This window comes from Microtus ochrogaster, unplaced genomic scaffold (genome assembly GCF_000317375.1).
Source record: "Microtus ochrogaster isolate Prairie Vole_2 unplaced genomic scaffold, MicOch1.0 UNK96, whole genome shotgun sequence".
Classification (NCBI taxonomy): domain Eukaryota; kingdom Metazoa; phylum Chordata; class Mammalia; order Rodentia; family Cricetidae; genus Microtus; species Microtus ochrogaster.
In genome coordinates, this window is record NW_004949194.1 from 604,875 (window position 1) to 619,502 (window position 14,628).

At 44.0% G+C, this 14,628-nt stretch overlaps 1 protein-coding gene across 1 annotated transcript; it reads right to left on the bottom strand.

Annotated features, from left to right (window-relative positions):
• Positions 1-333: 333 nt before the first annotated feature.
• Positions 334-8,294, bottom strand: LOC101984833 (cytochrome P450 2A3-like). The gene is made up of 9 exons (XM_005371040.1): positions 8,092-8,294; positions 7,664-7,826; positions 6,446-6,595; positions 6,014-6,174; positions 4,106-4,282; positions 2,807-2,948; positions 2,203-2,390; positions 1,487-1,628; positions 334-729 (listed from the first exon to the last, which is right to left on the bottom strand). The coding sequence occupies exons 1-9, from the start codon at positions 8,269-8,271 to the stop codon at positions 548-550; spliced, it is 1,485 nt and encodes a 494-aa protein (XP_005371097.1). The 5' UTR covers positions 8,272-8,294; the 3' UTR covers positions 334-547.
• Positions 8,295-14,628: the final 6,334 nt, after the last annotated feature.

The following is a 14,628-nucleotide window of genomic DNA, read 5'->3' on the forward strand; positions in this document are numbered from 1 at the left end:
TGGGCAAGTTGATGGTGAAACTAGGTTGGCAGCCAACCCCAAGCTCTGAAATACCTATGGGCAGGATGATGTGGCAATAGACTGAGCACTTGTTGTTTTATTTGACATGTGGTGGTATTTGAAAATCTGCCCAAGGCCAGTGCACACAAATATTCATGCAAGTGTTACTGAGCTCTTGGAATTGTTGGGACTTCAGTAAACATAGACTGAAGAAACATTATGAGGTCAAGAATGTGCCTCAATAGTAAAATGGACATGAATTTTCTTCCCTTCCCATATATTTGTGAGTGGTGAGATCACAAGACTCTTTAGCATAAACTTGACAAAGAATACTTATGTATATAATGTTTATTATTATTATTAATAATAATAATACTGCTTACAACATAGTATAAATTTCCCTTCTCCCGCACTATCTTTGAAATGACAGTCTGTCTTCATCAAGTTTGTCATGTCCTCTCTCTCTCATGTACCTCTGATCCCTTCTAAATCCCAACCCCCACTAGCCTGGTCTCCATCCTTCCCTTTACCCTCATCCAGGGCTGGCTCAACGGGACAAGAAACTCATGGTGTAGTTTGGTGGGATAGTAGCAAAGCCTACGAGTCTAGGTGACACATCAATATCCTGGGGTGCCTGTGGGGATCTGAAGCAGAAATTCTGCAGGATGTTTGTGAGGAAGAGAAAGAGCTCCATTCTAGCCAGTCCTTCTCCGAAGCAGTTCCGTTTTCCTAAAGAAAAGAGACAGGGAGGGTGAAGCCAGTTCTTGATGTCATCCTTATAGCAAATCCCTGATTGTATTCTATGTGGGAGGAAGGGCTGAGACGTTTAAAGAAGGCTTTAATCTCTGAGCCTCAGTTTCCTTTGTACTTGTGAGTTGATCCTCACCAGGCTGTAACAATGAGAAATGTGGAGTCCCTTCTCTACAGAGGCGCTCTCCAGTAGGGTCGCCATGTAGCAACATCTGCCCTTCCTTCCTTCCTTCCTTCCTTCCTTCCTTCCTTCCTTCCTTCCTTCCTTCCTCCCTTCCTTCCTCCCACATCCTTTCCTTCCTTCCTTCCTTTCTCTCTTTCTTCTTCTTTTTTTATTGATTTTTGGAAATATGATTTCTCTGTGTAACTGCCCTGGTTGTTCTACAACTCCCTCTGTAGACCAGACTACCCTTGAACTCACTAAGATCCTGCAGTCTCTGCCTCCAAAGTGCTGAGATTAAAGGTGAGTGCTAACACAGGCAGCTGCCACATCTTTCTACAAACTGGTTGTGTGACCTGAGAGAGATCACTGACTTAGTTTGAGACTTTATTTCTTTGAATCTATCTCTATGGTTTGATAATCACTTCTCCAGGGTTCAGCTACATAGGGCTTGGGAAGTATGGGAGTTGCAGCTGACTGGCTGGGGGTTTGATCCAAGAGAATCTTTCAAGAAGGAGAGATACGGATGAGTTATCTCTGTTGGTGTGAGCAGTGGCCTAACACTAGACCTCTTACCTATGGAAAAGGGTACAAATGCATCACTCTTTTTAAACTGCCCCTTGTCATCCAGGAAGTGATTTGGGTTGAAGTCTTTGGGGTTAGAGAAGAACTTGGGGTCCTTCAGCACAGAGCCCAGCATAGGAAACACTTCAGTGCCCTGTTGAAGAGGAAGTTTTGGTTGATAAGATAGATTTGGATGAGTGTCCTGTTGGCCCATAGGGGTGAGATAAGGTAATATATGTGAATTGAGGGGGATTTGAGGGAGGGGCTTTGAGGGATATGAGGTTATCATCCTGAATACACGAGATGTAGGGTTTATGTTATAGGACACAGGACAAATGGGTGACATGGGGTCTGTATTCTGTGGTGGGAGGTTGAAGGATATGTGCTTCATGTCTCTCAAGTCAAGAACTGAAGGGTATTGGATTTATGTACCCCTAAACAGGACACATGGCAGAAATGTATCTGTCTCTGACTGGAGTTCTAGGTAAATTGAGTTTATGTCTTGAGACTTGATGATTGAGAGGCATGGAGTTGAAACTTCTGGGTCAGAAATTCTGAGGGGGAACCCAAGATATAGGAGATTCTATGTAGGAGGCTGGAGGGATGTAGTAACAAAGAAAGCCTGTTACTGAGAAAGTGAGAGAGGGCTGGGTGGTTTCTAATGAGGAGGAGGGCCTGCAGGGCCATGAAGAAGGCTGGAGATTACTATAGGCTAGGTGACTCAGCACCTTGGGGATGATGAAGTCACGGAACTTGGTGTCCTTGGTGACCCTGTGAGCCAGGCCCATGGGGATCATGTCTCCAAATCTCTGTATCTCATGGATGACAGCCTCTGTGTAGGGCATCTTCAAGTGGTCCTCATATTTGGGCTGCCGGTTCTTGCCAATCACCCTGTCAATCTCCTCTTGGACTTTGGCTGAGAAGAAGAGGCATATGTTTAGGATCCAAGAACGTTACCCTAAGGATGATAATACAAAAGTGTAGAACTGGATGGAGGCCATTAAGCAGTGTATGACATTGTCAATTATTTTCAGTACATGCGAGTCATAGGCATTGTTGGAGAAGGTTCATGTTAACTTGATGATATCAGAATTATGTGAGAATTGTGAGGAAGGAGATTTAGGCAGAGTCTTGGGAACAGGGAAGTGAGTCCTTTGAGGTTCAGTTGAGCAACACACCAATTGATTCAACAACTAGAGGCTGGTTCCCACCAGCTCTCTCTCTGTCTCTGCAGAGAAAGGAGTAGCTAAGAGTCCATTTTCTTCAGAGAGGTTGGGGATGATCAGAGAAGCCTGTTTATGATCTCCAACATCACTCCCCTTGCAGCCTTACCCTGTACATCTGGGTGCTTCATGAGCAACAGAAAGCCATAGCGAAGGGTAGTGCTGACAGTCTCTGTACCAGCAAAGAAGAGGTTCAGTGTCGTCAACACTAAGTTCTTCATGTAGAACTCTGTATTTGGGTTCTTCTTCTCCTGCAGGGAGAGAAGTATTCAAGTCCAACCCACTCTGTATGCTCTTCGTGCCCTTCTGTTTTATTCCCTTTCTCTACCCTAATTCACTTCTTTTTGACCCAGACCTAAGGTGAGAAAGGAATTATGGCTATGACAGCTTCTCTTCAGGTTCTACACCTTTGGAAGTGATCCGGTGCCCTAATCCCATTTTCATCTGTCAGTGAGGATTTAGTCAATTGTCTGAACTTTAATGACAAATTTAATTGTCAGTTTTTATTTAATGTGTTTACCAAGGGTGCTGGGTTCCCTGAAACTGTAGTTACACATAACTGTGAACGATCATGTAGGTGCTGGGAATTGAATCCAGATCCTCTGGAAAAGCAGCCAGTGCTCACAACCACTGATCCAACTCTCCAGCCCTCAGACAATGAGTTTTAGGCAACAGAATCCTATTTCTTAATTATAATCTTTAATATTCTCTTTAAAAAATCCACCCCTCAGCCCTTTGCACTTCAGTGTATGTGAAATTTCATCTTGGCCAGGCACCACACACTGGTAATCCAAGCTTCCAGAAAGCAGACCTAGGAGGACTGCCACAGGTTTGAGGCTAGTCTGGCCTTCATAGCAAGTTTCAGGTCAGTCAGGTCTACATTAGCAAGATTCTGTCTCAAAACCAACAATGACAAAATCTTCATATCTGTTACAAACAGGTAAGAGGTCACAGTAAAGCTTAGGCTTCACAGATGTAAACGGCTATGAGGACAGGCAAGGCAAATGGTGTGTTAGCTGAAAGCACCAGCCTGAGTCAGTGAGGTAGGATGCATGGCTTTCTTGCTGTGATATCAGGCGGGTCCCCTATTTTCACGTGGCTGCAGCCTCCTCATTTGTAGAATGGGAGGTGAAACACAACCTTTTTCAAGAGTTGTGGGTAATAAATACGTGAATAAAACCAAGCCTTTAAAACAGTGCCAGGAACATGGCAGCCTTGTACACTGGCTGCTCTCTCAGCCTGTACACCCTCCTGAGAACAAGAGATAGTGGATAGAACAGTGATGTTGAATGAGGATTATAGCAAGGGGACTGATGAGTTGTCCTTTGTTAACTCTCTCCTACCTGTCCCTCATTTCATCCTACTTGGCTGTGTACCTCCCATCACACTCCCTGGCTTCTGGGTTTACCTCCTGCATACGGATGAGGAAGGAGTCAATGAAATCCCTTGGGGAATTGGGGTCCAGGGTGCTCTGGTTCTGTTCCACCTTCTTGGTTATGAAGTCCTCCAGCCCCTTCAGTTCCTTAAAGGCCTGTTGCTGTGGCCCTGGCAGGTATTTCATCACTGAAGAGAACATCTCGTAGAGCTGGTGGTGGGAAAGGGATGAGAAGCCAAGGCAGCTGTCACTAGACAAAACCCAATAGATGTGACATCTGTCTTAGAATGACAGATGTTCACATCACCTATCCAGGAGTTTAGAGATCCACGTGGGGCCATGTGGCAACAGACTTCTTATAGATTAAGTGTGAGGGCTATTGCTCAAGGTTTTAAGTGAGATGGATTTGGGAATACATGCAGGTTTGGGGTGTTCAAGTGAGACTGGAGTGGGAAGCATCCAGTTCTTGGGTAGGAGTTACCCATGTAGATGTTTAGGTGGTTGGATAGCACTTAGCTATGTAGATGTCTAGGTGGTTGGATAGGAGTTACCTATGTAAATGTTTAGGAAGTTGGGTAGGAGTTACCTATGTAGATGTTTAGGAGATTGGGTAGGAGTTACCTATGTAAATGTTTAGGAAGTTGGGTAGGAGTTAACTATGTAGATGTTTAGGAGATTGGGTAGGAGTTACCTATGTAGATGTTTAGGAGATTGGTGGCTTCAGCTGGGGACAGCTCTTCATACACTAATGGGGTTTGGATTGATGAGTTCTAACAGGCTTTCCAACATTCAATGAGTGCTGGATAGTCACAATAGATAAATCACACAATCAACCTAAGTGTCCAAAAGCATGTAGGAAATGAAGAAGGAAAGTGTGATCCATATACACAACTGAATTATTCTTCAGCCATTAAAAACAAAGTTATGACATTTTCAGCAAAGTGGGTCCACCTGGAGATAACTGTATTAAGCAAATTTAAGCAGTCTTAGAGAAATAACTCATGTATTTTTTTTCATTTGTGGTAGATCTATGTTAAATCATGTGTGCACATATCTATGTATATATGTGTACATGTGTATCACTTGGAAGTAAAAAAAAATCTGTCTGAGAGGACAAAGAGAACTAAAGGAGAATGAGGTATGAGAAAAGGGAAAGTAGGGGTCATGGAGGTGATTGGCTCAATATACAATATATGCTTGTCCAAAAGATATAAAAAATAGGTATTTTAAAATAGTGCTGATATTCACATGTTCACCTGCATTGCTATTCAAACGGCTGCATGGAGGACCCCACTTAGATGTGTGAGTGAGCTGTGCTGGAGGACCTTTAACTGGGGTGTTTGAGAGACAGTCTGCAGAAATTTTGCTTAGAGATGGAGAAGTTTATGTATTTCCATGGCTGAGTAAAGAGCCCTCATCTACATAGTTCAATGGACTTGCTCCATATATTTTGCCTATGGCACATGATTTGAGTGACCTGAATTATTTTGCAGCACCAGGCACTTGGAAACTGAAGGGAGCTGGAGTATTCAGCATGAATTCCTGTAGCAACCTTGGTTAGAGAATAAAATAAAATATCATAGTAATGTTCACCATGCTGAGACAGCTTTCTCTCTCTCTCTCTTTCTCTTGCTCGCTCCCTCCCTCCCTCCTCCTCTATTCCTCCTTCCCTCCCCTCTCTCTTTCTCTCTCTTCCTTTCTTCCTCTCTTTTTTCCTCTCTCCCTCCCTCCCTCCCTTCCTCCCTCTCTTCCTGTCTGTGTGCATGTCTGCTTGTACTGCTGGTTCGGATTTCAGGAGCAGCTATAGAAACTGTATATTGACATTGGTTCAGGCGCAATTGCCAGGCTACTTTGAATGTACCTATTGGAAAGAGGTTGGCAGTTTTGGAGTGAGCTGGTAGCTGTGGTCTGGGGATGGTAGGACAAGGTGAAACAGATTACCTGCCCTGTGGAGGTAGCTGTGAACTGGAAGCTTCCCAGCATCATCCTCAGCAGTGACAAAAACTCTTTATCCTCATAGTCAAAGCGGTCCCCAAAAACAATAGAGCTAATGACATTGGACACTGTTCTGCTCAGGTAGAATGTAGGGTCAATGAGAGCACCTGTAGGTAAGGAGGAGGACAGAGAGCAAGACCTTGGAGCTTAAAAAAGGCTTCCATGATGGATAGCATCAGATACTTTGTATCAGATAATTCAAAATGAGCACTTGCTGCAGTGTGGAGTCCTTCAACTCCGCCAAAACCCAGTAACCAGGTCCCACAACAGGACCAGGACTCTCTTCCCTAGCCTAGTTCCCATCCTGAATATTGGTGTTATTTTTCCTAGGTTGTCTTCCCCTTCATTGGTCCTGAGAACTTGTGAAGCTCTGCTTACCATTTGTCTTCCTGAATGCCTCCAGGAGAAAGCCTGCCTCCTCTTGGATGCGCTCCTCAATGCCACGCTTGCCCACACCGAAGTCCCTCAGTGTGGCAATGGAGAAGCGCCTCAGCTGCTTGGCACACTCCCCGTTGCTGAAGACTACACCTGGGAAGGAGAGTGATGGGCAGAGAGAGGTCAGCGAAAAGGGATGTGGCTGACGACTAACCACTCTTGTGCTGTTCCCCAAGAGCGAGTTAGAGGACATTAGAAAGAGGGAGACAGAAGGAAGACCAATGCCAGAGACAGAGGGACAGGGAAAAGGCAAGAGAAGAGAAATTGAGGAGAGCTAGGGGTGGATATAGTTGTGAAAGATTTATAAATGAGATAGAGACTAAAGGGAAATAGGGGGAGAGGACAAAGAGAGTCTCAGAAGAGGCTAGATTGCTGAGGTGATAGTGGGCTTGGGAACGCTTGCCCACACCGAAGTCCCTCAATGTGGCAATGGAGAAGCGCCTTAGCTGCTTGGCACGCTCCCCATTGCTGAGAGCCACGCCTGAGAAGGAGAATGAGGGGCAAGGAGAGGTCATAGAAGAGTGACGTGAGTGAATACTGACCACCATTGCTGTTACCCAAGAGCAAGTTAGAGAATAAAATAAAGAGGGAGACAGAAGGAGGACAGATGCCAGAGGCACAGAGGCAGGGGGACAGGGCACAGGTGAGAGAAGGGAGATTGGAGAGATTTGGGTGTGAATACATTTGTGAAAGAACTATAATTGAGAGGAAATAATTATAATAATAATAATTATAATAAGAGAGGGAAATAGGGAGAGAAGACAAAGAGAGTCTGGGAAGAAACAAGATTTCTGCCATGATATCGGGCTTGGAAATAGATTTCAGTGATGCCCTGACAGCGGAAGAAGAAATCAGAAGAAAGGGCAATCACAGAAACTATGAATAATGGGATAGGGTCGGGGAAATCTCCGGAACATGTTAGAAGCACAAGATTCAGATAGAAAATTCCAAGATGCAAAACAAGGCATGGGTGGTGTGTGTGAGGTGAGGGAGGGGGTCAGGAGACAGAGGCAGAAAAAGACAGAAAGATTAGGAAGCAATGGGTCCAATACCCAACACAGAAGGAGGCAGTGATGTGGATGGAAGAGTCAGGGAGAAGGCAGGTTACTGAAGCCTTTCTATTGTTCCCTGCCACATTCCCCTGTATCTTGTCCCCCTCACCATGGCCTTTGAACAGCCAGTCAAAGGTGGCCTGCTCGCCACGCCCACTGAATTCCTCAGCTTGATCCAGCAGAGCCTCCTTGACTGCTTCCTGTCCACATAGTACCACAATTCGGCGAGGCCCCAGGTGAATGGTGAACACAGGACCATAGCGTTCACTGATCTGATGGATGTGAATGAGCAAAGTTAAAGGAAAGAGATCAGACCTTGATGACATGTCTGGGATTCATTTCTCTGGAGTTCTAACAGCTGTCAGATGGGTCTCCCCAAGATGTGGCCTCACATGCCTAGGAGTTGGTTGCTGGCTCTTCACAATTCCACTGGCTTAAAATTACACACCCTAGGGTCAATACCCTACCACAAAGCCTCTATCAAAATGGGGCACTCCTCCGTGCCCCCATTCGACCCTTCACCCTTCCCAGTGGCACCTTCATGAGGGAGTTGTATATTTGCTCTGTGTTCAGCTGAAAGTAGTTCCCGATGAAGGGCAGTGGGGTGGGTCCTGGAGGCAGCTTCCCCAAAAATTTCCTCTGCTTCCAGACAGACATGAAGACCAGGACAATGAGGAAGGCCAGCACAGTCACCAGGAGCAGTCCAGAGGCCAGCATGTTGGCGATGAGGGTGACAGACAGATGGTGATGGCTGAATTGGTTTGCTTTTATTTATCCTGAGGTGGAAGGGTGGCCTTTGGCCTTGATTATGCAACTGTTTTATTTCACCTCCAGACTACCACCCCCTATCATGCAACTAGCTTGAGACACAGCCAAAAATCAAGGAGGAGGAGGAGGAGGCCGCATGAGGGAGTGGACTGAATTTGTGACGTCTGAGGATGAAGTACTCCAGGGCTCTATGTTACAGAGGAAAGGGACAGTAGGCAGAAGCCAGAACTGAATCCTTCATGACATTTGTATTGGAGACCCTTCTGAGCTCTGAGTGTGGGTTCTCCTGGGAAGGAACCAAAATGATGTGATATTAGGGTCTCATTGGCTTGAAACGGGACAAATGGGTATAAGTTTGGAAGTTCATTTTCTTTCTAGTTTGAGACAAATTCTCTCTATATAGTCCTGATTGGCCTCAAGCTCAATATGTTGATAATAGAAATCTACCTGTCTCTGCCTCCTGAGTGCTGGGATTATAGGCCAACATCACTACCCCTAACTCCTGAGCCTTTCAATGCAGAGGTTCCTGGATTTACGGAAGGGTAGATTTCAGGACTGTAGGTTTTGGATCTTGAAGCAAGACTGTGGATGAGGAATACCTGGGAGAAACACATGGAAATTCCAAGAGGATCTTGGAGTAAACATCTGTACCCAGGCAGGGTATACTTTGGTTTTGGCCCTAGACTATATTTGATACTCAGAACCATTAAGGAAGTTCCTAAGGCTAGTATAGGAATGTAGGATCTAGAAAAGTTGGGGAAGACCAGAGTCCTATTTCAAAGGAACTTTGCACAGTACTAGAGATAATATGTGAGGATCATTATCATCAAAGGGTCTGTCATTGAAGAATGATGATAACAACCACCAATACATTAGAGAAGTTCTAATTTACAAAAAGTACCCCCATTCTTTTCCAGATCCTTAGGAAAGGCTACCAGGTTCACTGGCTCATGGCTGCTGTAATTTACCAAAGTTCCCTGTTTTATATATGGATGCACTGAGAATAGAACATAGAGGATGGCATGGAGACAACACACATGAAAAGTCTGTAAGCCAAAGCCATCAAAATCTTCCTTAGCCTACATTTTCAGCTTTCTCTTTCTAGACTTCTTTTCCCGGCCAGTGGCAGGAGAACATGGAGCAGGTCAACATTGGGATATGTGGTAAGCTAATTGATGCCTGCACTACCTGGGGATGTTAATAGCAGGAAGTGAGATTGGGGGAGGGGCTTAGGTAATCATCCAGCATGGGAAACAAAAGAGGATCCTGGGATGCTAAATCTGGCCACAGAAAACAGGAATTCACTGTTCTTCCACAATGAATTTTTTTTATAATAATTAAGGTAGTTACCTTTTGATAAACCTGTACCTCAGTAAGATTATGTGTATCCCATCTGTGGAATGTTAATAATTATGAAATTGTCACATCCTCAACCTCACTGAGATTGCCAAGATCATAAAGGATTTGTAATTTGACTTGTTTTTCTCTTCATTGCCTGGCCCACCTCATTCTAGGAGTCATTCAGGGACAGGGTGGGTGCTGAGATTGAGATCTTCAGTGGACAAAAGAAAAGACACTAGCAGTTACTATGTCAGTTTCAAGCAGACCCAGGAGGGAGGGGATGGGGTTGGTATTGAGATTGTCCCCAGAAAGCACTGAGGCCAGAAAGAAGTTAGCACTGAACTTGACACCAAGGGGATTTTAGTAGAATCACCTCTTAGGCTAAGAGGGACCTTGAGAGTGGAGGTAAGCTGTCACTGGAATTAACTGAATTGAAGGCATATGCGTGCCATCATACAGTCTCTGGATTTGGTTCCAGCAGATTCTGACATAAACACCAGGTACTTGCTAAGATTGACCTGAGTTAGATCCTGGAAAGGACCTCTGGTGGACACTGGCAGGCTTTCTTGGATGGACCATTCATGGTGGTACCCTAGCTTTAGACAAGAGGAGGTGGGTGAGGCTGGGAATTCTATAGCTGGCATGTTGCTCATTTCATTCTAGGCTGTTGGACTCTGAGACAGGTTGGGGAGACATGAAATGGAGAGAAGAAAGCTATTTGTTGAGTTTGGAGGAGAAAGAGGCAGGGAATGGGATTAGCCTAGGTTTGGCAGGTAGCATTATCTCCTTAATCCTTATTACCAGCCTGCACCTGCACCAGTCCCAAACCTGGACCTCTTCTTCCCACTGTTTCCACTTGAATAGGAGAAAGGGAATCATTTTGGAGACGTTGTTTCTCAGTGAAGGTGGTACCAGCAAGGAGCCCAAGTGTTCAGGCAGGCTCCCACGATCTGTACAGGGGATGGGGTGGGAGGGCCAGAATGGGAACTGAGATTGAAAGCTCAAGAGAAATCAAGTGTATTTGCTCTTAATTATTTTTGTGGGCCCATGAATGTTAGAGCAGAAACTGAAGTCAGGTGAGAGAGACACGGGCACACGAACAAGGGGTGGGTGCCTGCAATCACCTGGAAGAGACATGTCCAAGTGGATGTACCACAAGACAGGCTTCCAGAGTGAGTTAGTGTTGATGCAGAAAATCCCCTTTGATGGGCCTCAGTTACCCTTTCTGGTTGAGTGATTAAGATCAAGGGTAAGGCATGAAATGGAATCCTGACTTGGACAGATACCAGCTCCATCACCGAACAATCCAGTCAGTCTCCCTAAAATCTTCTCTTTTGTTGTGTTTCCTTGAAGAGCTGACTTCATTGACAAACTGAATTTTATGGGTTCTAGGACTGAGTTTATGTATCTCTCGGTAGTAATATATTGAAGAGGTGTAAACGACCGGCAACAAGAATTAACCAGGCTAACTTTATTATAAAATATTCCGCTTTAATAAGGGCAAGAAAAGGGGGGACTTACAAAGCCAGAGTTCCCACAAAGCACAGGAAAAACAAAGAGGGAAAACAAGTGCACATTGATGGTTTTATAGGCTATTTGGGGCCCCAGGGGAACACACCCCACAAACAAGGTGATTGGTTGAGATTCCCCATCAATATATGAGTTAATACATAAAACCAACAAATATTAGCTATTTTTCCAAGTGTTATCGCAGCTTATTAATCTATAAGAAAAAGGAGATGGATTGATGTGTCTAAGCCTCAATCTGCCTTTTGTAATCTCTGGTTCTCATCGTAGCATAGAGGGTCCAGCACTGGAGGACCATTGCCAGGTGTTCGCCCCCAGAGTTCTCTGTCCCACACTTTCTAGCACTATGAAAGTTAGCCAGCAAGGAGACAATTTCCTGGTCAGTTCAAGATTGATCTCTCTATGTTCTGCAGCCAAAGTTTGTAGTGTCTTCAGCAACAGGGTCCTAACATCTAGTTATGGGGTAAAGGCAGAACTATAGCAATAGCCTGTCTTGTTTTGAGTGCCTCAAGGACCAGCCAGAAGAGAGTATTTGAGAAACCTCCTTCCCCAATACTTATTTACTGAAGTCAATCATCACTACCCTTCTATCTCTGCAGCTGTGATTAGGAAATTTGTTCTGGAAGACTGGTGCTCTATTGGGCAACTTCTGAGCAAGCATAGATTATTATTAGATGTTCCGGATGGAGCTGAAGCCTGCACAGGACTTTGCCTTATTGTCTATCTTCCCTCCCTTTACCTTAAACTATCCACTTACTTTCTTTCTCCTTCCTAGCAAGTCACTGTGGTCCCCAAGAGTTCTCTGTGTTCATGGATGTCTTCATGTTATTATCATTTTGACAAGTAAGTTACAATAGGTACTTTTTCCTGGCTTAGCTTTGTTTACACATTCTTCCCTATGTATCATTTTGAGTATGTTTGGGGTCTCTGTGGAAAGGCATGCTGCAACATCTGTGTATTAGTTAGTATTCTGTTACTATGATAACACACCATGACTAAGACAAAGTACTGGAGTTTATTTGGGCTTACCATTCCAGATGGGTAATAGTTGGTTGTGGTGGAGAGCATGGTAGCTAGTGGTGGGGACTGTGGCAGTAGCAGGAGACTGAGCACTCACCTCTTCAACCCCAAACACAAAGCTAAGAGCAAAATGAAAGTGGTATATGGACTTTTAATTTAAAATCCAAGGTCAAGTGACATACTTCCCCCTGGGAGGCTATACCACCCAAACCTCCTCCAACAGAGCTACCATTGTAGGACAAATCTCATTCAAAGCACTACAATGCCCATGTGGACTGATTAATTTGTGTCTGTACCAATCTTAGTTGGATTCTTATGGGAACATAATCAGTGGGTATGTACTTCATATCAACATCTTCACATCTGTGTATCTGTGGGTGTCTGTGTGTGTGTACATGCTGATGTGCCTAGATCACGACCCCCAAGGGAAACCACCAGAAACCCAGAGCAGACCAGACTGCAAAATGCAAGGTTAACTCCTTTATTGCAAGTATAGGCTAGCCAGGAACTTCTCCAAAACCCCAAAACAGCAAGGTAAAGAGAGAAGTTAAAAATTTCCTTTGCTGGTTAGTTTTTGAAAGGTGATACTACAAGAAGGCCTTTCAGAGCCGCTTTAGCATGGATGCAAGGTCTTTTGCTTTTTCCCATCCTGCTATGTTAGTTTGTTCTTTGTTTTCCTTTATTACCAGGTGACTGGCTGAGTGTCCTTGTGCTTTGGAATATCTCAGGTGGGAAGGGAAAAGTGAAACTAGTCTGGTTTCTAATTTTAAAACATTCTGTTAGGAAAATTTTGTCCCTTTGAGAATAAGGGATGAGGGTCTCACACTCACCATTCTCTGCATGTGAACATCTTAATACATGCATGTTTTAGGATGTTCCCATTGTAGCATGTCTACCATGTGTGTGTTCAATGTGGTGCTTAACTCCATATTTATGCTTGTGTGAATGTATGTTCAAGAAATGACTATTTCTAACTAAGTGTATATTTTTGTGTCCATTATGGTGTACATTTGCAGACACATGGATCCATAGTGTGTATAGATGAACATTTGGTACCTGCACATGCTTGTCTGGGTTTAGATTTATACATAGCCCTCGACCAGTTTCATCTTTGCTCATTAGTAAACAAATAAACCCTACATTTTTTTCAAACCCTTGTCTTCAACATTATGTACAAAGGATGATATAAGGTCAGAGGGGACTTGGCAGCTGTCACTAAGTTTCTGAGAAATGAATAGGTTAGCCAGATTATCCCTATTGGCTATGAGTAGTCATGTATCTGAATCTAGAGAAGCAGGCAGGTGAGAGTTAGGAGAGAAGGTAACAGAAACAAAGAGATGGGAAGTTGCTCTGCTTTAGATTTGTAGGTGCAGGAAACAAGCTTGGCCCCAGGAAATCAAGGAAGATTCTCTGGGAATTGGAAAAGCAGAAAAAAAATCACTGTCTTCCTTGATGTCAGTCTAGTGGAAGTCACTCTGGGCAGAAGCCCTGACAAAGAAGGTCAGATGATAAATACAGGCTACTCAGTCTCAACAACCACAGAGAACGAATACAGGGACAATCAGAGAGGAAAAGGCCCCTATTCTGATGTCATTAAGGGAAGAAATGCTACGGCTGTGGGACTTTACAATTTCAAGATTGCTATCCTTCTGAGGAGGTATGGGAGGTACCAGATTAGCTGCTCGGAGTGAAACTTACCCTTCAACTTGGGATACTTCATCAGCAGCTAGAATTAATAGCAAAAGGTGGAACTCAGTTTCCATGCCAGCAAAGAGGTTGAGGGTAGTGAGGACCAACTCCTTGAAATTTAATTCTGTGTTGGGGTCTCTTTTATCCTGAAAACAAAGGGGATCACCAACAAAAGAACCCCATTGAGCCTTTATCTTACCCTTTTCTCTGTGTAGAGAAGATGCATTTGTGAAAGGAGGAAAGATGGATTAAGTAAGTCCAGAAGAAACAATGAAAGCAAAGGTGCTGGTTTCTGAAGTTTAAACTGAAATATAGAGAGTGAGCTGCCAAAGTTCTCAAATCTAAGACTTTTAAGGTACATTCTGACTTTCAACAATATGTCTGTTGCATAGATGGTCTTAAAATTGTAATTTTAAAGTTTATTTATACTAAACTTTGTAAACTTGAAGTATAGTTTAGCAAAATATGGTATATATACGTGGCATTATGGAGAACAAGGGAACTGTCCTTTGCCACAAAATGGGTAGAACTGGAGGAATTAGTTTACTTGAAACAAGTCAGGCACAGAGGCAGTTACTGCATGTCTTCTATCATGGATGGAAGCTAGGAAATGTTGAATTAAAAGTAGGCCAGGCTCACAAAGAAAAAGGGTGTTGGTTTTGACCAGTGCATGCTGTATTCTTTTAATGAACTATCACATGAAAGTCTACTAACATGCAGCTAATATGT